This window comes from Sphaeramia orbicularis, chromosome 18 (genome assembly GCF_902148855.1).
Source record: "Sphaeramia orbicularis chromosome 18, fSphaOr1.1, whole genome shotgun sequence".
Lineage (NCBI taxonomy): Eukaryota > Metazoa > Chordata > Actinopteri > Kurtiformes > Apogonidae > Sphaeramia > Sphaeramia orbicularis.
In genome coordinates, this window is record NC_043974.1 from 38,170,032 (window position 1) to 38,194,862 (window position 24,831).

Genomic DNA, 24,831 nt, shown 5'->3' on the forward strand with positions numbered 1-24,831 from the left:
CCATCACATTCACTTTGGCTCTGAGAAGTACTCTGTTCATTTCACATGACTTTTTCATTATTGTAGGGAAATGTAGTTGTTTGTGTGTGTGTGTGGGAGGGGGTGGGGGGGTGGGGGTCGGGGTCATAATATAGCCTGCTTTTTAACAAATACATGTGAAATGTGTGCCAGGAGCTCTTTGACATCAATAAGGGAATATGTCAGAAGGTGAAATCAGAATGCATTTCAAATGTATTTCTTTTAATCATGTTATATCTTCTCCACAGTTTGTTGGATGGCTCCTGTTATGTAAATAATACTGATTAAATTAATTTAAGGATTTCTGACTATGGCTCCTTGACTCTGCAGTAATTTTTATTTATTTATTTTTATTTAACCGTTATCTAACCCAGAACACACAACCATAGCTTAAAAATGACAAGACAAAAATGCAAGGTTATTAAAACGGTACAAGAAGTAAAAAATAAAACAGACATAAAAGGATAAAAGATCTCACATTATTAGGATGTTATTCTCATGTCACTTTTTACCCCATGTATTATTACAAGTTAAGTCTGATAAAATCATGAGTTTATTCTTATAATGTGACATCATTATACATGTGATATTACAACTTTATTCCCACAATATTAAGACTTTATTCGGCCAATTTTACAACTTTTTTTCCACTTAACATTATGACTATTCTTATAATTTTTCTAATACAAATTTTTCAGTTTTCTCCTCAAATATTATAACTTTACTGCAATTTGCATCATTGTCATTTCAGCTTTGATTCAAATAACAGATAGGCGTGGATCGTTTTAATGATAATCTTGGATTATGTTTTCATTTTCAAGCAGAGGTGTAATGACTAATCGACTCAACTCGATTAAAAGAATTATTTGATTTAAAATTTCCTGAATGGAAGCTGCTGAATTTTGCTGTTGGTAAAAACTGGTTCAGCTGATGCTTATTCTAACACAAGATGTCAGAATGGCCTCAAAGTTGTATGTAAGTTTCATCTTAAAGTGTTACGATGAGCTTAGTAAATTGTTTATTGTTGACTGCGGTGCACACATTATTTGTAGATGTATTAGATGTGGATGGATGGATGGATGGATGGATGGATGGATGGATGGATGGATGGATGGATGGATGGATAGATAGATAGATAGATAGATAGATAGATAGATAGATAGATAGATAGATAGATAGATAGATAGATAGATAGATAGATAGATAGATAGATAGATAGATAGATAGATAGATAGATAGATAGATTTATTTTATGTATACTGTCATGTTATTTCTATATATAGATATTTTATATACACTTATACTGCTGTTATTGCTATTTTTTATATAGATATCTTTTTACAGTCGCTTTTACTTTCATACTTTTTGTGTTGTTTTTTTTTTTGTTTTTTTTTTTCAGCTCGTTCTGGAATAAAGGTCAATTTGTTAATCATTTTTAGAATGTGTTGAAAGTTCAATTTACATGAAGAGTTATTTCTTGTGTTTATAAAATTATTTAAATCAATCCAAAATATGTGTGTAGGTGCAATCCCAAAATAAATGGCATATTGTTTCCTCTGCGTTGCTACAAAAAAACAAAGAGTATCAAAATTTTTTTTATATTTACAACAACCGCTTCCTTTTTTTTTTTTTTTTTTTTTTCCCTCATACTTTATTTACAAAATATCGTATACACATAGACCAGAACATGGCATGGAGAAAAAACACAACATAATGCTCGAGGTGATGCAGGATGAAATTAACCCTTTCATGCATGAATTATGAGAACCTTAGTCAAGATTTTTTTTTTCTGGAGTGTTTTTATACCTCTTTTGGCATAAAAAAAAAAATTGCAATCGAGTTTGTTTTTTTTCATGGAGTTACAAAAATGTCCATGCATTTAATTTTTTAAGTAAAGAAATATATATTTAAAACCCAATATCAGAAAGTAAAATGAAAACAAAGAAATAAAAAATTTTTTAAGGCTGCTAATTGGATGTTTTCTCACATTTTACCATACTCTAATGCTAGTTATTACCTCATATAATATGCAAAAAAACAACTCTTTTTGTCTAAGAAATAACAACTGATTCACACTTAAACATGTTACTGCAGATCAGGTTTATCAAGAACAGCAAAGTTATAATAATGGTATGAATTGCAGTGTATTATGGGATGTTGCATAAGTGTCCACTGTGTTGGCTCATATGGAAGTAAAACAACAAAACCTATGAATATACAAGAGAACAGCTGGAGAAGAACTGTCCACTGGAGTGACCACAGTGCATGAAAGGGTTAAATACAATTACATAAATAGGTAAGTAAATAAAAAAAATAAAAGTAAAGGAATAAACAAGAAGAGAGAAAAATAAATAACTTAACCCTTTCATGCATACTGGTCACTACAGTGGACAGCTATTCTACAGCTTTTCTCTTCTATATTCATGGATTTTGTTGTTTTCGTTGTTTTGTTTTTTTTTTCCACACATATCTTTATTAAAGTTTTAAGACACTACATATCTTTTCTGACATGAATTGGTAACATTTTGTAGATCTCTTCTGAGCATAAACCCCTAGAATCACAAGCCCTCCCCATAGTTTTCACACAATTTATCAGTAAATACATGTTTCTGTGCGTCAAAAACTAAACGTGGTGTCCAGCTGAGTGGACATTTTTGCAACTTCATGAAAAATAGGTCCATAAGAATTTTTTTTTTTCATTATTATTTTTTTTTTTTAATGTATTTTTAAAATTTTTTAAATTGTTTTTATTTTATTGTATTTTTTAAAATTTATTTTTCAGAAGAAAATTTGCAATGGCGTTGTTTTTTTCATGCCTGAAGAAAAATAAAAACACTCAGGAAAAAATTTTGATTAAGGTTCTCATAATTCGTGCATGAAAGGGTTAAATTCATCACATAAGGCTTTAGTTTTCACAGCTTTAGGGTTAGTGCAAAAGTTAAGTGTGTCTAGATAGGATTTTAAATTAGATTTAAAGACCACAAAGCTGGGTCTCTGATTGGCAAATTTGCTTGTATGTTTATGAAATTTAGCTCATAAGGAAATGAGATTAAGAATAAACAATTTTTCAGTAATAAAGAAACCAAATAAAACAGCTTCAATTTTGAAGTTAAAAGAAATATCCAGCTTTCTATTAAAAAAAAAAAAAAAAAGACTGATATCACACCAAAATATTTGACAAAAGGCACATTCCCAAAACAAATAAGTTAATGTTTCATCCGAATTATGACAAAATGAGCAAAAAGGGTCGACACTGATCTTATATTTACAACTGCTTTTTTTTTTTTTTTTAACCCTCCGGAATCCGGGTGCACCTTTTAGGCACACTTTGCACTTCATGTTAAAAAACTTCATATTATTTTTCACAATTTAAATAAGGTTAGAATTCAAAAGTTGCTCATTTTTGCATGATCTTTAAAATTCTGGCCACCAACTAAAATTTGCACATTGTAAACAAAAGAAAATTACAAGACTAGCATCTGTCTGCCAAGTGTGCCTAAAACACACTATTTCTTCCATTTGATATGTATGATTAGGGCTGACCTTGATTTACCAAAAATAAAATAAAATTAGAGCAGAAAAATAAATCAGTATATAATATTTAATAGTTTGATTTATAGGTGACTTGGTGACAGATGCTAGTATTTTTGATCATGTGACCTAGCGCCTAAAATAATCATGCAAATTAACCAATGTTGCTGTTAATCATTGACATATGCCAGGATGAAAAAATCAAATAATATGTGATCCACTTTTTATGTAGTATATAGAAAAAACTTATTTTTTTGTGTTTTTTGCATCCAAAAAATGGTTTGTTTACGTTACAAACACAGCATTTAAAGGGTTAAAAAGTGTGACAGTTATTGAGTATTTGGTATTTTTATTTACGGCTCAAGTTGATGAAATAGAAAAAAATGTAAAAGAATTAAAAACAAACTGTATGAAAATTTTTTTTTGACATTATTCCACAAGTGTGCCAAAATTGCACACTTGGTGCTTGGTAAGGGCCTACCTGGACGGGATACCGGAGGGTTAATATATATATAAATATTTCTTGACAAAATATACAAAAATAACAGTATAAGAGTGCCTTATAACAAACATGGCATTGTGAATGTGCATCGGCAACAAATGGGAACAATTAAATTTCAAGAAAGACAGACTTACAGCTGCTTCCTCGCGGACCTGGTCTGGTGTCTAATCTGTCAGCATCTCCGGCGCGTGCGAATGGGCGGGGCTACAACAGCAAGGAAGAGATGCTAGACAGTGTGAGTCTGGAGGAAACATAAACACAGTACAAAACCTCATAATAATAGAAAGAAACACACCAGGGGGCTCACACAGACAGATAACACACACTTTATAGGTTCATATCCGCAGCTTCTACTCATTATTGGAAGATTAGGAGAACGCTGGGATAATATCCGGGCGGTATTTTCTCATCTGCATCCTGCTTTAATCACAGAACATCGGTCGCCTCCGCCCCTGCTGACCCAGAAAGTCAACAGTTCTGTGGCAGATGGAGAAGCAGGCCGGGCCGGCGGATGGAGCGGGCCCCAACAGAAAGCCCTGGGGCCCGCCGGGTTGTGGACCATCCACCGGTGAAAGCCTGGACAGGTGAGTACAACCGAGTTAGTGAAGGAAGTGAAAACCGGCGTCCAACTAGCTGTTGTTTTTGGTCATGTTTAATTCCTGGTTAAATCTCGCTCTGTGTTTTCTAATTTAAGTGTAAAATATCCTAAATGCTAAACGTATGTGTCTCAAATGCTCATTTAAAAAAAACAAAACAAAAAAAACACGGATATCATTACGAACATCTTTACCGATAAAAAAAAATAAACTTACGCTACGATGTAATTGCGGAAATTGAGTATATTTTGGAGTAGAATTTACTATATCAACCGCTTTATCCTTAAAACAACGAACAATGCTAACATGTTTGTGTGAATGTAATAATATTCCGGTTTACAGTCCATACTATGTTTTCTATCAGTGTTTGACAGCGGGCTAACTAAGCTAACGGTCCCAGCTAGCTAACAGGCCTGGTTTAGCCAGATGCAAACACTACAGAAATGAAGGCGACATTAGCATTAACTAACATAAGATACACATAAAGGACAGAGTTATTACTCTAATATTATAGCGTGTATTTGACTGATTTTATAGTTTTATGTATTGACATTCTCATTTAAATTGTATTTCCCTATAACGGACGCAGTTGTAAACATCTGTAGGGCTGTACTGTGGCTGTCAGTGTTCCCCATCTGAGAGAGACACGAATACACCAAAACACACCACAAATACCTGCTTAGAATAGGGATACATAAACATGATTGGTACTAGAAAACGTATTATGTTAAAGCACAAGTAATGTGTGGTTATGAAATGACAAAAATGTGATATAAACAAATTGAAAGCGACCATTTCTGACCACGTTAAAGAACACTACAAATGGAACCTGAATTAGTCACAGAATTCACTCTCATCTACACAGCTGTGTGAAAATGTTATTGCACCTTTAGCTTTGGTGTTTTTGCAGCTTGGAAATTAACATATTTATTTATTTATTTCTCATTGTCTCTTGTTCAAATACAATAAGAAAATCCAGGAAGTATGCGCTTAATGTCTTAAAAGATACACAAAACTAAACTGCTAGTTTTAAAAGATACACAAATTCTCAGACACGTCCACAATCATTTATACATGTAGATAAATGTGTGTGCATGTAAGTAAATGTAAAATATGTTTGTGTACATGTATAATCTTTATTATTATTCATGTTATTGTTCTGCAAAAGTAGGTTGACCATGAAAAGCATTGATTTTCACGTGTTACTCCTCTGTTTTGTGTTCCACTGGAAAGTCATGCATTCATTCACATGTTTATTTTAAACCTGCTACCACAGTTTAACACTTAACAGACAACAACTGGACACACCGATAAACACATGGTTTGAAAAGTCTATATTTATATGACGGTATTCATGCAACAAATATCCACAAATTACTTTTTTTCTTTGTGAGAAATATTGACATCCCCTTTTCTTTACTTCTTTTTTTTTTTCTTTTTTAAAAAAGATAACAGTGTACTTGGTATCAGTGATGTTTTGTGTAATATGTCGTTAGACTGTTTTGAATAAAAATTTGAATTAAAAAAAAAGATGCACAAAAACTAAACTACATGGGTTCTAAAAGTTAAGGTTAAAGTTATTATTTGGTGTGGCCCCTTGCCCTAAGAAGCAGCACAAACAGCTGGAAAAATCTGATGTGTTGAGTGAAAATTGTCACATTTTATTCATTTTATATTTGACCTTTTACACATATATGTGTATATTTCGTATATAGTTGTAAAAAGTAACCTGGATTTTTACACAGCTCTGCCCTATTACCCTCAGGAGCTTGTTGAGCAGTAATTCTTAAGGGAATTAATTTCTATATTATACCTAAACAGTAGACAGATGTTGTTAGTCTTTTATACCATACAAACCTTTCCACATCTCCCATGCATATATATGTTTTGATAGAAATGCATTTAATTAGTAGTCTCACGCATCACTCTACAATTAATTACCCATACCTTTACTTACGGAGATTTTTCACAATAAAAGTCTACCATAGATGTGAGTGATTATGTCCTCTGTACCCTGAAGAGGCATTTAATGGAACACATGAGTGTAGGTGGGCTGTAACTTGTGTGGATGAAGGTGTATATTCTTGTATAATGTATAGTAATGTTTGAGATGTGTGTTCAGTCCTACAGGTTCTCATGTGGAATGGTGTAAACAGCTGATCGCAGCCACCATCTCCAGTCAGATCTCGGGATCAGTTCCTCCTGACATCAGCAACAGAGATATGAAGGTAGGTCATATTCACACAGAAAACACACACAGACAGTCCTGACAGTTTTTTCAATGTGTGTTTTGTTACCTATAGATTGGGAGAAGACCAGATTTCATGGTAAGACCGGTTTAAACACCTGTAGCACATGTGTTGAATGTGAGCGGAGCTTTGTATGTTGTGTGTTGAACTGTGTGGAGGCGTTCGATCACAGCTGTTCTTACTCAGCTGAGCTCCTGTGCAGCTTTTCCTCTGCTTTCTGCAGAAACAGCTGCCCTCTATTCAGATCAGTCTTCCTCTTTTTGCTTGACCTTTTTACTTTTCATTGTTCTTTTTCCAACAGCAGAATATGTAGAGTAAAAAACAATGTGTGGTGTAATGTGCACCTGAGAACTTTTTGTTGGAAGATTGATAAATTCCACAACTGATAGTCATTATTAGAGGTGAAACACATTTTGACGTGAGCCAAAACCAGAAGAAACCAGAAAAATGAGCCATAGGGTTTTTTTTATGATTATTATTTATTTTTTAAAAAGATAATATTTGGAATATTCTGTCTTACTATGATAATTACAGTAATCAAATGCGGTCCACTGTCAATAAGAAATGATCTGTAAAAACTGTCCATTAAAGGGCTAGTGTGGAGGACTTGCAGGAGGAATTAATTATAGAAATTGAAGTATAGTACAGAGCAGGGGTGGGCAATTAATCTTCTTAAGGGGCCACATGAGAAACTTTGATAGTTGTTAAGGGCCGGTCCAATGCACATATATATCTCTATAAAAACAGTAAATGGAACAATACAATGATACAATAAAAATGTGGAGCACAGATTACAACTATTTCATGAATATTCACAAAAACATTTTCGAAAATGTGCAAAACCAGCTCCACATTAACTTGACATGAAAAACAATAAATGCATCCAGCTTTGTTTGTTTGCATATCTCAGTTCTTTTTTTTTTTTCTTTACCTCTGACTTCGGTGAAGAAATACTTAGAAGTCCATGTCTTATTAAAAACTCTTTTTTGGCATTAGCTGATATCTTCATGGGCTGAAACTGACCAACAAACCAATTAACGAATAAGCCTTATGCTAAGCACGAAAAGTATGTGTGAAAGAAATGTTCCTAAGATAAGATAAGATATGACTGTATTTATCCCACCATAGGCAAATTTTGCAGTTAACAGCAGCAAACATACAACAAAGACGTGCAAAGAAAAGACAGGTCAAAAAAAAAAAAAAAAACAGCGAGAAATGAAATATAAGAGAAAATGAGAAATGTGGTGTTTATATAATCATGGATGCATTATTGGGTAGTTGCAGGCGGGCTGCATTCTCACTGCTAGATGCCACCAAATCCTCCACAGTGCACCTTTAATTGTGTTACCAAGATAGGTAGATACTGAGACTTGTGTTTAGGAGGATCAGGGAGGACTTTGGCACAGACTGTGTTCTGCTTCAGTTCATGCTCTTTTTTGTGGGTTTGGGGGTTTACTTGTTTAAATGTACCTGACATACCAGATTTGTGCATCTCTGTTGTGATGTTGTCTCTGCCTTTGTGCTTTTTGGGTTGATCATTTGTGGAAATATGCTTTTACAAACACAGCTGCTTCACTCCACTGCAGGTTTTTTTCTTTCAAAGCATTTTGCAGTTATTTTGTTGCTTGACATTGACAGATGAAGTGGCAAGCATTACTTTTCAAGCTGCAGCGCATTTTCTCAATGCATTTTCATTCTTTTGGGCTTTTGTGTGTGTGTGCCTGTAGTAAAATAAGACACTGTGTATTTTGACACATACAGGTGAAAACTTTTTATCATGGAGCAAAGTTCATTTTAATGTCAGACATTGAATTGCTTATTAACGAGTTTAAAACCATTATGGTGCTACTGGAATGTCACAATAACAGTTGGTGCTTTGTATTAAGAGTTGTTTTGCTGTCGAAAAAAAGAATTAGGATACCTTTTGAGGTGCGTGAAAGCTTTTAAACAAGCTTTTGAATTGCTGTAGCTTAATGCTTAACCCATAAAACTTCATGTTACTTTGGTGGCAGTTCCCAAATATTTTTTTGTCTATATTTAACTTTTTCTTAAGTGATTTATCACAATTTATCCTCTGTATTTTGCATTTTCTCAGTGAGCATTAGGTAATTTCCGATTTAATTTATTGATCATGATGATCTTCATAAAAGCTCAGATTGAAGTTGAGGGTAAACTGAAGGAGAAAACTGAAGAAAAAGTGACTTTTTCAGCAAAATCTCTCATTAACTGAACATAAACCCCGTGTGTCCATCCACTGTCATTGATCCAACTCCATGGGTTTTACTGCTGAATCGATGTTGTAGAAGATGACGGTGTTTCCACGGTAACTACGGAGCCTCTGAACATCCAAATGGGTCATATCTGATGACCATGAAAAGACAACAAACTGCGTTTTACACCATTTACATGTATTGGTAGAATTAGTGGATCAGATGTAATTAAACGTTTCAGATCAGTAGAGGGTTTTGGTCATCAGTGGCTATTTGGGTCTTTATGGGTTAAAGGAAAACACAACAGAGAAATGCTCACACTTTTATTTTATTAACTGTATTATTGTATTATTATACAAAATAAAACACCGATATGACTGCAGTGTGACGAGGTGAGTGAGATTCAGAGGACTACTGTATGCTCTTAAAGCCTCTGCTCTGTCTTCCATATGTGACAGTGTTCCATTGTACTGTGTATGTAAACTGTGTCTTTGGCATGTTTAACCTGCAGGTGTCCAAGAGGCTCAATCCAAGGGTAAGACTTCTCTGTGGTCAGATTTGTCCTTCATGAGTGCAGAGCTTATAAATGCAGCTACACTGAACATCCAGTCATTCTAGTGTGTGGTCAGTCATGTGAGGATCCACACAGGTCTGGACTGGGTTAGTTTTTGCAGAAGGTGTGAAGTATGACAGGTGTGTGAAGGTAAATGTTTCCTCTATGCGGTTAGATGAGTCAGATATGTGGAGGTGAGGTGTGTTTCCTTCACACTGCTCACTGTGCTGCTGCTTCTTTTCAGTCCTCTTCATCTTTCCATTTCTCACTTGGCTCTTTTTTTTCCTTTTCAAGCGGTGCTGTTGTGCTCAGCTAGCTCCAGTGGACTTTGAACAAACAAAATATCTAGTGTTATTTGGTGTCCAGACTCTGACCTCCTCCCTCTTCACAGGGATTCTACCAATGTCCTCCATACTAAGTGCTGTCCACTTACTGCTCTGTGTCCCTCTGTCTCTGTTTGTCTCTTCCTTTTCTTCACGCTCCGCTCTGCAGCAGGACTCACAGGATGAATGTTTCCAAGGGGAAAGTGATTCTGAGCATCCTACCAATGCTTTGGCAAGTCTCTCTTCCTCTGTCTCCTTCTTTCTCTCTCCCTCCATCTCTCTCTATGTGTATCTCTCTCTCTCTCTCTTGCTCTTTCGTTCTGTCTCTCTCCCTCTGTCTTTCTCTCATCTGTCTCTGTCTCTCACTGTGTCTCTCCTTCTGTCTCTCCTCTCTCTCTCTCTCTCTCTCCATCTGTCTCTGTCTCTCTCTGTCTGTATCTCTGTCTCTCACTCTCTCTCTCTCTCTCCTGTCTCTCGGTCTCTCCTCTCTCTCTCTCTCTGTCTCGCTCTCTCCATCTGTCTCTGTCTCTCACTCTGTCTTTCCTCTCTCTCTCTCTCCCTCTTTCTCTCTTTCTCTCTCCATCTGTCTTTTCTCTCTGTCTCTGTCTCTCTCTCTGTCTCTCCTCTCTCTCTCTCTCCATCTGTCTTTCTCTCTTTGTCTCTCCTTCTGTCTCGCTCACACTCTCCATCTGTCTCTGTCTCTTCTTCTCTCTCTCTCCATTTATCGCTCTCTCTCTCACTCTCTTTGTGTGTGTGTCTCTGTCTCAAACATGGTGTTGCATTATGGCAGAAATGGGATCTTGCCCTGTTTCCTCCTCTGCTGAACATAGTGTGTTTCATTAGTGTTAGGGGTATAACGGTGCACTCGTTTGTACCGAACTGTTTTGTTTGGGGCAGTTGATACAATATGGAGGTGTATCGAACAAATACATGTAGCCTATGTGAAGTAGGCAAACACTCGCCTCAAGTTTGCACGCAAACCCTGACGCAGAACGTACACAGTATGAGCCGGGTGGACGCAAACAGAACCCATGTGCAGGGATGAACTTGAAAGGATGCTATTACATGGACATGTGCAGTCACACAATGTAAAGCAGAGCTGTCAAACTTATTTTAGTTCAGGGGCCACATACTGCTCAATTCGTAAAACTATATCATAATAACCTATAAATAATGACAACTACAAATTTATCTCTGTATTTGTGGGAAAAAAGTAGAATTGCATTAGGAAAATGTTTACATTTAGAAATGATCCTTTCACAAAAAAGGTGAATAACATGATGACTCATGAACAACCGGATATTTCTAAAGTAAAATAGGTGCAATTTTAACAATATTCTGCTTCAGTTTGTCACTTACATATATGTGTTACAGATCAGAGTGGATCTATAACATTTAGTGACAAGCGTATGGAATTGAGAAGTGTAGTATTAACTATATGATCACAACATTTAGTCAAGACTCAGTGACTTTAGGTCTTCTGTGTAATTTTTTCATTTTGCAAGTTTATCCCGTGGGCTGGATTGGACCCTTGGGTGGGCCAGTTTTAGCCCACAGGCTGCATGTTTGACACCCCTGTTGTGAAGGATTATTACCTTGGTGAGTGTTGTGAGCACAAGGCGGGTCTTTTGGAATCCATTCAAATCAGTTGATTTAGCGATGCTTGGATGTCATCTATATAAATGTTACTTGTACCAGAATGCTTTGCTCTCTCTGGTCTGTGTTTACCTGGTGTACAGTGATAGTGACCTCTGATGTACTGCCCCCTGCTGGACTGGAGTGTTGCTACACTTGTCTTGAACGTCCGCATCAGTCTGAATAACAGATGTATTTGTCCTGTTCATACCATCATACCATCAAATTATCAGTATTCCCCTCAGTATCAGGGGAATTACCCACCATGCATTGCTTGTATTGTATTGTATTGTATTGTGGTGCCTCTGAATTGCCTCTGTTTTGTGCAGAATCTTCCAGCACTGAGGTACGGTGCACAGGTCAGAATGGTCCAAAACCAGGTCCCATTGTTACCTGGAGAGAACATCCAGACTACAGGTATGTTTGCTTTGAATGATGTGACTAATTGTATCTGAGCATGTGCAGGAATTAAGTGACGAAAAACTGGTTACTGTAAGGTTGAATCCTTAAATGTTACTTGTTTTATTTATTTATTTAATAGGGACAGTGCATATTAATGAACATCTACAACAATTGCAGCTGTACATATGCCAGATTGTAGCAGTAGTGCTAATTTCCATCTGTAGTCCCTAGGCAGGTGACAAGAAAGACAGTTGACAAAAAGGCAAAACATCGTAAAAGACATCATAAAAATATACAAACTACAAAATATACAAACTTACTGAGAATTATGCAAGTTCATGAATGAAAATGGAAACATATTACAGACTAAGAAATAATATGTTGTGTGAACGTCACATATTTTCACATTCCAAGGTAAATAATTGCACATTTCTGTAATAAACATTTGGAAATATTGACATGAAGAAGACAGAGGAGAACGCCAATATATATATGTACATGTGAGAGTTACACTGATTATATAGCCTTAATTTGCTGGAGTCAAAATCAGGGTAAAAATGCCAGATTTTCTCTGTGGGAGCCGTATATTGTTTCACTGGTGGATTATTCTCTTTTTATTTGTTTGGTCTGGTTGCCACGGTGATATACGGTGTAACCAGAAAGCCGCTGTCGTAGCCATTTGTTTTTCATTAAATGAAGTGAAGCTTACCTGGACTTGGCATGCTTCCTAGAAAGTGCTGTAGTGTGTCACACAAATATACATATATACATTTTTTTTTATTTAAATCTTTTTTTGAGCAATGTAACAGTACATACAAAGAAGTGGAATTACAGTGCATATATTATACATTGCCTTTTATATCATTTTCCCCCATGCCCAAACCAACCCCAAGGCCCTCTGAGAAGGACCAATGGCAGGAATAAGAACATTATAACAAAGTCCCTGTGCAGTTGAAAATCAATTAAGTACTATCGATTTTAAAAGGACCGGAAAGCCGCAACATTCTCTGTCTCTCTCAGGCCAACTCAGAAAACTGACATGAATATAGACGCCAAGCTTCTCAGTAGAGCAGTAGGGTTGTGTCATTTTCAGTAATAACACTTATTAATGACATATTTGAATACAGACTCTTTTAATATTCAGAACCGTTTTAAATGTATTAGTTATTCTGTGTTTAAAATGAACATATTTGTCTTCTGTCAGTCAAAGTGTATCCTCTCCTCTTTGTTCTTTTTGTTTGTATATGTTGTATTGAACAGTGAAGGATGTGATGTACATCTGTCCGTTCAGTGGTCTGGTTACTGGGACTCTGACTATAACAGACTACAAGCTCTACTTCACCAGCGTGGAAAGGGTACTGTATGCTCCTTTTATTATTTTATCAGTAGCTCTTTAACACTGAGCCACATTAAGATAAAACACTAAAGCTTTTAGCTGCAGTAAGAGTTTACACTACAGTCTATTCACCACAGCAACTATGTGTGGTTTTATACATAACCTTTTAGAACAAGGGTTCTATTTGATAACAGTGTTTCCCTGACTCTGCAGATTTGTTTAATGTTTATTCATTAAAAACTCACAGTCACAGTGAAAAGAGGTTCTGCAGCATTTGAAAGCATTTTCTCATTTATATTGAAGGACACTCATGGAACTGGGGTTAATCTACATTCCATTAATCTACACACATAGACATGATAGAGTGTGTAGACACATAAACCAGACTTTAATTCTGGTACAGTTCAATATCCAGTATGTCCTGCTGCTGTGTGTTAATCAGTGTTTGTACATCCAGGAGTCTCCATTCATTCTGGATGTGAACCTGGGAGTCATCAGCCGACTGGAGACCATCAGTGTTCCCAACCAAGGAGAGAACAATAAAGGACTGGAGCTGGTCTGCAAGGTATCACACACACACAGTCACTATGACTCACTGAGTCTCCGTTTCAACTTGTGTAGAAAGTGCAGTTGTAATAGTAGTATGTAGTTTTCTCAGTTGTAAAAATGGTTCAATGAACATGCTTGTTGATCATATTGTGACACCAGATTGTTTTGTAAGTACATGTATAGAGTTTTTCTAAAAAAACGCCTGAGGCATTCCTTGCATTTTCATGTAAGTAGTTGTATATAACTTTATTTTTTTCTACATGTGTAATTTTTTTAAGTGGTCTGTTCATTCTAAGTGATCAAAATGGTTCGATCAACACATTTTTGGTGAAAAACAGTAAAAAAAAAAAAAAAGTACTTTTTCCTAGTGGGATTTCATGTTTTCTGTGTGATTTTAGGGTCAGTTTGTCCATATAGCATGTCAAATCAAAAAAATAATTATACAGTCACACAGGTGAGGTTGTACTGAAAAATTAGACCAAATTAGGTAAGGTGAACAGTGTCAAAATCAAAAGTATTCAAAACCAGCCAAAATACACTCTACAAAAGCCTGTTTATGTGCTGTCAAGACATTGTAAGCATAAACAAGGAGAAAGCTGTTAATTTGGGTATAAAATTTGCATGCTTATGATGTCAACTGAAAATTTTCTTTCCTTTATTGAGTGAATTATAAGCATGGGTAAAATATATATATATATATATATATATATATATATATATATATATATATATATATATATGATGCTGTTTAATCAAGGTGTTCAATAACCAGATTTTAATAAATGAATTAATACTACACTTTTGAACCTAGCGAGCTAAAGGGGAGTGAAACCATCCATTTCCCTACTAACATTTTAGCTAACTAGATGCTAGCAGTATGGACAAATAATAGAAGAAAAACAGGCCAATAAAAGACATCCAGGCAGTAACTATCAGACTGTTTTGGTCATGTTTGACAGTTGGACCAGTCTTCATGTTCAGGATGATTTCCTTGTTGAACCGGAGACTGGAGAGAAATTCTGCAGCATCATGACATTCATTTGATTATTCCTAGTTGGTGCAACTGGGCATAAAGTCTTTAAAAGTCTTAACTCTTGTCCTTCTTAAAGTATAAAAGTACAAAAATCTAAAAACACTCTCTAATTTCTCTTCTCCATCAGGATATGAGGAGTCCAAGGTTCGCCTACAAGGCCGAGGAGAGCCATCCAGACGTGGTGGAGGTGATCACCAAACACGCCTTCCCTCTGTCCCACAACCTGGTCAGCTTCTCTCACATCCTCCTGAACATTGATATGATGTTGGTGTATGATGCTGTGAGACTGGATGGTCATAGATTGTTTGTCCTGTGCAGCCTCTGTTCGCCTTCCTGTACAAGGAGCAGTTTCCTGTGGACGGATGGAAGGTGTACGACGCAGCAGCAGAATACAGGCGGCAGGTAATGGAGCATCAGCAGCATATTGGATGAAAGCTGTACTGTGAAGTGACAATAACTCACTACTTTTATGATGTTTGGAGAATTGTGTTGTAATCAGCTGATTTTTGTTTCATTATTATTTATATATCAGTTTAACTTTATCAATAATACCTTTTCCAATGTTTCTTATTAACCCATAAAGACCCAGTGCTAGTTTTGTGGCAGTTCCCAAATGAATTTTTCTCTCTAGTTAACTTTTCTTAAGTGATTTATCACCATTTATTATAATATTGTCCTCTGTAAAGCATGTATTTTACTATAATTAATGTAGATGTTCATGAAAACTCAGAGTTAATTCAAAGGTTATTATATCAAAACAGAGAAAACTGAAGAAAAAGGGACTTATTCAGTGTGAACGTAAAAACAAGTGTCTCCATCCACTGTCATTGATCCAACTCCATGGGTTTTACTGGTGAATCAATGTTGTAGAAGATGATCGTGTTTTCTTGGTAACTACGGACCCTCTGAACGTCCAAATGGGTCATATCTGATGACCATGAAAAGATGACAAACTGCATTTTACACCAATTATTTACATGGATTGATAGGATTAACAGTTCAACAGATATTAAACATTTTAGTTCAGTAGATGCTTTTGGTTGCTGGTGGACGTTTGGGTCTTTATGGGTTAAACGTTTCACATGAAGACTGGAAAGGGTGGATAAAACATACTTCTTGACAAAGTTACAAATGAATACGCCTTGTACCTTTATGTTTTTCAGGGTCTCCCTAATGAAAGCTGGACCATCAGTAAGATGAACAACACGTATGAGCTGTGTGACACCTACCCCTCAGTCCTGGTCATTCCCACCAACATCACAGATGAAGACATCAGACGAGTGGCTGTGTTCAGAGCCAAACACCGTATACCGGTCAGTACATGTTCTCTGACAGATACGCACTTTATTATTACCTAACTGGACTCACTGTGCAGGAGAGCATCATTTACACTGTCTTCAGAAATGAAACAATGTAAACTATGTAACCACCACACAGTTATGTTTAAGAACAGTATTGTCAACTTTTAAAAAATGTACATATAAACACAGTAATTAGTGCCCACTGAGATAGTTAACAGATTAACTGACAGACCACATGCAACATAAACTAATGCTAATGTAGCTGAAATTGGTTAACAGTAGGGGCATTACAATACAGTTAAAATATACTGCTCTTACACCATGGAGAAAATTACCAATCGGCTTAGAATGAGAGTGTCTTTGTGACTAAGTGGCAGAAATGGACACAGTATGACAGTGAATGATGCTTAAGGATTGACAGACTTGAATGTATGTACTTTATTTTGGATGATAGATATCAGTAACCATGACTGTTATTTCCTGTTTTTGTTTTTTTTTTTACTTAACACATCTGTTCTTTTCCTCTTACTCTATAGTGGAATACGTAAGTTTAATATGTATCTCTTTGTTAACCCTTAGTGGTCTGAGCCTATTTTGGCTGTTTTTGAGTACTTTTGATTTTCCCTTCATATACTATATGAAGAAATGTTTACTATACCCATGTTTGGTGTCTTTTTTCAGCACAGCTTCATCTATCGAATCTGACTATTATTTTTTTCTTTTAACCTACTATATCAATACAAAAGGACAAAAAAACAACAAAAAAATACAAAATCTGATTTGAAAAATGTGTATAATTTATTGCATAAATAACACAAACATGCTTAACGAACCTTTTCAAAGACTTTAAAAGTGAAAATTGGTTCCAAATATTAGGTATATAAAATCAAAATTGTAATAAGTTAAAACTATACTCAAATATTTGACATAAAAGTATATCTTTACATAGGCGTTTTCTCTGGACAGACAACAACAACTCAAGTCACCTGCGCTTAATTATGCATAACTTTGAAATCTAAATATTTACAGTTTTCTAGAACTAAAGAAATGAATAAGTAGGTTAATTGGTTAAGCTAAATTACTCATAGGTGTGAATGTGAGAGTGACTGGTTGTTCGTCTGTATGTGTTTTATTGATTATGTTTTAATTCTAATTGTGTGTTTTTAACCTGTCTCTTTTCCGTTTTTGTAAAGCACTGGGAATTGCCCTGTGTATGAATTGTGCTATACAAATAAATCTGCCTTGCCTTTCCTTGCCTTGCCTATGTCAGCCAGGCGTCGAACTGGCAACACATCCAGGGTGAGCTCCACCTTCGCCCAATTGTAGCTGGGATAGGCTTTAACACCCCCACAACTGTCTCGAGGATAAAGTGGTTTAGAAGATGAATGAACAGAACTGAAGACGAAAAGTTGAATTAGATGTGTCAACCATCGTTGCATCACAGTGTTCATGCAGGTCTCAGTTATTAGCAGTTAGGTATAAAATGTGCATCTATGTGGACCCCTCATCCTAACCTAGTCCTCCTCCCCCATAGGTTTTGTCCTGGATCCACCCAGAGTCTCAGGCCACCATTGTTCGCTGCAGCCAACCTTTAGTGGGCCCCTCAGACCGCCGCTGCAAAGAGGACGAACGCTTCCTGCAGATCATCATGGACGCCAACGCTCAGTCCCATAAACTGACCATCTTTGATGCGCGGCAGAGCAGCGTGGCGGACACCAACAAGGTACAGTCACTGGTGATCATAGCGACACTCACCCGCTGCCTTTCCATATCCAGTTTAAACTAATCTCCTCCACCACACACAGGCCAAAGACGGAGGATACGAGAGTGAAAGTTTCTACACCAACGTGGAGCTCAACTTCCTGGATATTCCCAACATCCATGTGATGCGGGAATCTCTGAGGAAGATGAAGGATGTGGTTTATCCCACAATAGATGAAGCCCATTGGCACTCAGCTATCGACCAAACACACTGGCTGGAATACATCCGGGTAAGGCTCTCACAAAATGACACACACTGGAAAAAATGAACATCTTACCAAGTGTATTTTTTTCATTTCTAGTCAAAATATCTCATCACACTTAAAATAAGACATAATCACCTGAAGACTAACTTTTCAGTGAGATATAAGAACTTATTTTTAGACAGTAGATGTTGAAAATTTATTTCAATAATCTATTTATTTATGTATGTATGTATGTATGTATGTATATATGTAATGTATTTCAAGAAATCTTACCAAGATAATTTCCACTTGTTCCATTGGCAGATTTTTTTTGCTTAATTCAAGCAAAAATATCTTAAATAAGCATTTTTTCAAGTGCAGCAGAACTAAAGACAAAGTAACAAATACCTTAACACTGCACTACAGTAAAGCTTTTGTTTTGCACCATTGCATGTTTAAACAAAATTAAAGCTGATTTTACGAACAGCACAATAAAAATTATTTAAAAAAGACATAACAGGACAAAAAAAGACAAAACCAACATGATGCAAGAGATGTAACAAGAAAGTAAAAAAAATATTATGTGGACAAATAAAATTGATGTGAAATGAGATATGACAAGACAAAAACAATATATATGATGTGATGGAAACAAGCTAATGTTAAAAACAAAATAAAATTGATACCTAACCAGAGGGAAATAATGTAACAAGATGAAAATAACATAAAAGACAAAATGACTAAAAACACAAAAAAGCAAAACAAAAGTAAAAGACATAATGGCAAACACAACATGTACATCATAACAACATGAAAATGAGACAAAATATAACAAAAATACTACAAATAGCTTAACTTATTTCTCTTAGAAATGTAAAACAGCTCTTGTTGCTGATTTTATGAGCTACCATTCATTTTATTCATGTTCTGTATTTTCTTTACTCTCTTATTTTCTTCCAGGTTTTTTAATGTTGTGTAAGCCCACATACAGTGACAACAATCTGAGTTCTTAATCAACAAGACAAAAATTATATAAAAAAGCAAAACTTAAGGTAGAAATGTATAATGAAATATAAAAATTAAGCTACCATATATATTTGAATTTAAATATCCATAATGTTTTTATTTGTCCTGGGTAACATTTATTTGTCCATTTATTTCCTTTTACACAAAGAGAGTACAATGATGTTCTGTTCTGTTCATATGAAGGGGTGGGTTGGGGTACAGACAGTGTATTTGAATACATATTATTCAATATGTACCAAAGTTCAGTAAAGATTAAAAAAAAAAAAAAAAAAACGTAAGGTGGGCTGTAACTGGAGCTCGTTGCTACCTCCTTCAGCTGATTCCCCGATCCACTGTGTGTTCAGCTGTTATTAGCAGGAGCTGCAAAAATCGCCGATAAACTGGAGTCTGGGAAGACCTCGGTGGTGGTCCACTGCAGCGACGGCTGGGACCGCACCGCTCAGCTCACCTCTCTGGCCATGCTGATGCTGGACAGCTACTACCGCACACTCCGAGGATTCCAGGTCAGAGACACGCTGGCAGCATCAGCTCCGTCCTGAAGGATCACTGAGAGCTCAGCGTTAATGTCAGTTTGTGTTTGTGTGTGTGCAGGTTCTGGTGGAGAAGGAGTGGATCAGTTTTGGACACAAGTTCGCTGCGGTAAGAATCTACAACAGATGTTTAAAGCACATCAGATCTCTGGTTCTTATCCTCAGTCTGGCTGATTTTTCACCAACTCTGGAAATATTGGAAGTACTCACTGAAAAAATCTAAATCTTACCAAATGTATTTTTCTCATTTCTAGTCCAAATATCTCATCACACTTAAAATAAGACATAATCACCTAAAGAGTAACTTTTCAGTGAGATATAAGAACTGATTTTTAGACAATAGATCTTGAAAATTTTACTTCAAGAAATCTTACCAAGATAATTTTCACTTGTTCCATTGGCAGATTTTTTTTGCTTAATTCAAGCAAAAAAATCTGTGAAAATTATCTTGGTAAGATTTCTTGAAATAAGTATTTTGGGGCACATTTCCCTGCAGTCTGAACGTAGCCTAAATTACACACAATTAATCAAAATGTGCAGTCAGCCTGCAATTATGTAATCACAGAAAAGTGATTGTCGTGTGGCTGCTTTACACAAAACTCCTGTAGAGGTGTTAGTTGTTGATCTGACCTGTATGGTCTATTTGCCTTTTTCTGACTTTCTTTACTCTTATTTTATTCTCTTTTATGTTTTTAGAGTGTTTCATATGAAATAGTTTTCTGTGTAAAACTATTTGTTGCTGCTATTTAAACCATGACTCTGGATTAGAAGAGATTTTCCATCCCGGATAAATAAAAGACAGATAAATGACTTAACATTACATTTAGTCCAGCATGTATTCGGCCCCTGCACTACTTGTGTGTGTTCTATGTGAATGTGAACAGTTGTGTGCACTGACAGTACTGTTATGTTTTGCAGCGTATTGGTCATGGTGATGAGAACCATGCAAATTCAGAACGCTCCCCTCTGTTTATCCAGTTCATCGACTGTGTTTGGCAGATGACTCGACAGGTCAGAGCTCATGTTGTGTAATATTTTGTTTTTTTTACATACAGTTGTGGAAAAAATTATTAGACCACCCTTGTTTTCTTCAATTTCTTGTTCATTTTAATGCCTGGTACAACTAAAGGTACATTTGTTTGGACAAATATAATGATAACAACAAAAATAGCTCATAGTAGTTTAATTTCAGAGCTGATATCTATCCATTTTCCATGGTTTTCTTGATAACCAAAATCACCTAAGTTCTTACATCAATATCTATGGCACTGTACTGACAAAAACAGTGCTTTTAGACATTCCATGTTTTCTTTTCTGTCTGTTTTAGTCACATGATACACACAGGAGTTAGTACTGGATTGCATAACCATTGTTTTTGATGACTTTTGATGGTCTAATCGTTTTTTCTGCGCCTGTATTTGTATTATCACAGGCTGATGAAGGCCTAATGAATGCCTGACACACTTTAAAACAGCTCAGTTATTTCTTTAATGAACATTTCTAAACAGGGGTATGTTCTATTGGACAAATTATTATTTAAAAAATGAATCAATTTATCCCTGCTAATATTTAACTTCTAATGTTGTGTTTATGAAATGTTTCCCCTTTTATGCACTGTATAGAAATACAGAATGTGTTGTTTTGTTGTTTGTTTTGTTTTGTTTTTTTCAAAATATAAAATGCTGACATTCCTGCGCACACTGTACTTTAAAGAACTACATGTATATTTGTATTCGTATAGACTTTATGAATGACTTTTGAACCTGGCCTGTCTTCATGCGCCTTTGTTTTTTGGACTCCAGTTCCCATCAGCCTTTGAGTTCAATGAGCTGTTCCTGATCACGGTACTGGACCACCTGTACAGCTGCCTGTTTGGAACCTTCCTCTACAACAGTGAACAGGAGAGGATGGCACAGGTACATACTCACATATATTCATTTAACTCAGACCTAGTCCTGTCATGGTCTCCCGTTCATGTCTCTTTGTCTTGTTGGTCTGCAGGAGGTGACCAGTAAAACCATGTCCCTTTGGTCCTACATTAACAGGTAAGTCTATTCACTGGTTTAACCCAGAAAGACCCAGTGCTACTTTTACGGCAGTTCCCAAATGACTTTTTTTTATATTTAACTTTTCTGAAGTGATTTAACACCATTATCCTGAGTATTTTGCATTTTTCAATGAAAATCAAGTATTTTCCTACATTTGATTTACTGATCATGTAGATGTTTATAAAAGCTCAGTTTAAAGTTGAGGGTTATTATATAAAAAACCTAAGAAAAAGTGACTTTTTCAGTAAAATCTCTCATTAACTGAACATAAACCCAGTGTGTCCATCCACTGTCATTGATCCAACTCCATGGGTTTTACTGGTGAATCAATGTTGTAGAAGATGATGGTGTTTCCTCATTCACTACGGAGCCTCTGAACATCCAAATGGGTCATGTCTGATGACCACGAAAAGATGACAAACTGTATTTTACACCAATTATTTACATGGATTGATAAGATTAGTGGATCAACAGGTATTAAACAGTTTACATCAGTAGATGGTGTTGTTTAGTGGTGGATGTTTGGGTCTTTATGGGCTGTGATTGTCTCTGACTATGACCCTGTCTCGCTTCAGTCAAGTGGAGGACTTCACCAACCCCTTCTATGTGGACTATGAGCACCATGTTCTGTACCCACTGGTCTCCCCCAGACACCTGGAGCTGTGGACCAGCTACTATGCCCGCTGGAACCCCCGTATGAGGCCACAGGTAGGACCACAGAACACCTGATAGGATGAGGTGTTTGTCCAAGAGGAAGTTCTGATATGTGTTTGTGACTTTACTTAGATGGACTCCTGAATTCCATGTATTTTGTATTTATTTATTTAGTTACAGGACAGTGTGTATTGGCATTAGTTACAAGAATAAGATGCATGCACCAGATTTAGCGGAGAAGCTAATTTCCATCTGTTGTCCTGGAAAAAATGACTAACAACAAACAACACTTAGATTACAAAGTCATAATATACTGGAGGAAAACAGTTAAACATGGCAGATACAGAAGAGTCTGCTCAGATTGAACAGCCTCAGCCAAATACATAAAATGAGGCTTACATTCTAGAAATACACTAACTTTCCTAGCGCAAGAATAAGATATAAAAAATAGAACAAGGAGAGAAGAAGAGAAAAAAAAGAGGGGGAGCAAGAAGAATAAATAAATAAATACATAAATAGGCTAATTGTGCAATTGCATGTATGATGTATGATGTGTGTTATTGTGTGTTTCAGGTTCCAGTCCACCAGACCCTGAAGGACCTGCTGTTCCTGAGGGCAGAGCTCCAGAGGAGGGTGGAGGAGTTGCAGAGGGAGGCCTCCTCCCACTCCTTGTCCTCCTCTGATCACTCCCCCTCCCCCACTCACACAGGGACTCCTCTCCACACTGCTGTGTGATGCACACATGTACGCACACGACTGTCCGGACCTCGCAGACTTCCATGACCTTTACAGCGTATGGCAGGTTTCAAATATAGATTCACCAACGTATGTTCACGTTTGTGCAAAAAGATCTCTGACGCAGTGACGTTATCTCACAAATGTGTCTGTAAATATGTTTTTATTCCAAATAATTAAAAAAAAATACCCAAGACAACCGGCAGTGACCCACCTGAACTGCCCTGTGCTTCAGATTTTACACTGTGTTGGTGGAAATGTTCCTCCCCATCTGAGTAAGCACCTCCCCATCTGAGTTAGCACCTCCCCATCTGAGTAAGCACCTCCCCATCTGAGTTAGCACCTCCCCATCTGAGTTAGCACCTCCCCTGCACCACAAACGTAGGAATTCTGTCATCCACAGTTGGTAGTTTATGTTTTTAAAAACAGTTGTTACCATGTCTCAGGGCTCGTATTCAGATGACTGCAGGACACAGAGGAGTCAGTCACATGACCACCTAGACCACAGGTGTCAAACATGCAGCCCGGGGTCCAAAACTGGCCCGCCAAAGAGTCCAGTACAGCCTGCGGGATGAATTTGGAAAAATTGTGCAAAAATTACCCTGAAGATATTAACAGTCAAGGGCATCAAACTTCAAAATAATAGCATAATAACCTAGAAATAATGACTCCAAATTCTCTTCTTGGTTTAATGTGAAAAAAAAGTAATATGACATTATGCCTATAAATAAGGGCAACACCAATTTTTTCCCTTTGATTTATTGCAAAGAACATTAAATTCTGATATCCTTTAACAATAAAATGTCAATAACCGGAACAAATATGAACGACCTGAACTATCTAAAGAAAAATAAGTGCAATTTTAACAATATTCTTCCTATTTTATGCCTTGGTAGATCTGATCTGTAGTGCACATGTAGAAATCATAAGTTGAGGCATAATAATAGTGATAAAATTTTGCTTATTTTTCTTCAGAAATTTCTGTTTTTTTAGATTATTCTTTTTTTGTTCTGGATGGTTTGTAAAATGTAAAAATTTTGATAATTTAATACTATTTTTTGCACTGAAAATTTTGGAGTTGTTATTTATACACTATTATGCTATTACTTTACTGGTCCGGCCCACTGGAGATCAAACTGGGCTGAATGTGGCCCCTGGACTAAAAATGAGTTTGATACCCCTGACCTAGACAGACAGCAGCTCCCATTTCATTAAGTCCCACCTCCCAGTTACTGCTGCTACACCTTTTCAGCTTTCATACCTGACATTTTGCACTATGAATGAGATCAGTGAGAAAAGGAATAATAGTAAATATCTGTAATGATAGTGAAATATCAGAGACTAAAGACTACACCTACATTTACATAAGGGTCAAAACACAGTAATGTCCCGTCAGAGAGCCAACTTTAATTAACTGCCATTCCAACATTTATTTCAATATAAAGTAGCTCCTCATTTTGGGTAATCCCTTATGGTCCAACTAAAGCAAAAATGAATTTAAAAGTAAAAATGTGGGTCATTTATCAACACTAATCTGTCAAGTTGCCTCTAAAATGTCCCATCAGAGAGACTGCAGATACTGTGTTTTGATCCTAGTGTTAATTTGATCTGTCAAGTAGTGGAGGCAAACATGAGCTAGTACATTATGATCTCC

General features: G+C 36.2%; 1 protein-coding gene and 1 long non-coding RNA gene across 6 annotated transcripts; one reads left to right on the forward strand and one right to left on the reverse strand.

Annotated features, from left to right (window-relative positions):
• The first annotated feature begins 4,315 nt into the window (after positions 1–4,315).
• mtmr1a (myotubularin related protein 1a) lies at positions 4,316–23,681 on the forward strand. 5 transcript variants are annotated; one of them, XM_030162069.1, is made up of 20 exons: positions 4,316–4,635; positions 6,770–6,875; positions 6,951–6,974; positions 9,618–9,641; positions 10,155–10,214; positions 11,947–12,034; positions 13,280–13,374; positions 13,813–13,920; positions 15,065–15,163; positions 15,256–15,339; positions 16,101–16,250; positions 17,773–17,961; positions 18,044–18,229; positions 19,555–19,713; positions 19,802–19,849; positions 20,659–20,751; positions 21,543–21,656; positions 21,742–21,785; positions 22,364–22,496; positions 23,016–23,681. In XM_030162069.1, the coding sequence occupies exons 1-20, from the start codon at positions 4,538–4,540 to the stop codon at positions 23,175–23,177; spliced, it is 2,064 nt and encodes a 687-aa protein (XP_030017929.1). In that variant the 5' UTR covers positions 4,316–4,537; the 3' UTR covers positions 23,178–23,681. The 5 variants fall into 5 exon arrangements, with proteins under 5 accessions (XP_030017929.1, XP_030017927.1, XP_030017925.1 ...); XM_030162067.1 differs by lacking the exon at positions 10,155–10,214; XM_030162065.1 differs by lacking the exons at positions 6,951–6,974; positions 9,618–9,641 and having other exon boundaries at positions 10,152–10,214.
• LOC115438473 (uncharacterized) lies at positions 23,362–24,595 on the reverse strand. Its single transcript, XR_003938070.1, has 2 exons — positions 24,363–24,595; positions 23,362–23,674 (listed from the first exon to the last, which is right to left on the reverse strand). It is a non-coding gene; the product is annotated as an uncharacterized LOC115438473 (long non-coding RNA).
• Between the last annotated feature and the right edge of the window lie 236 nt (positions 24,596–24,831).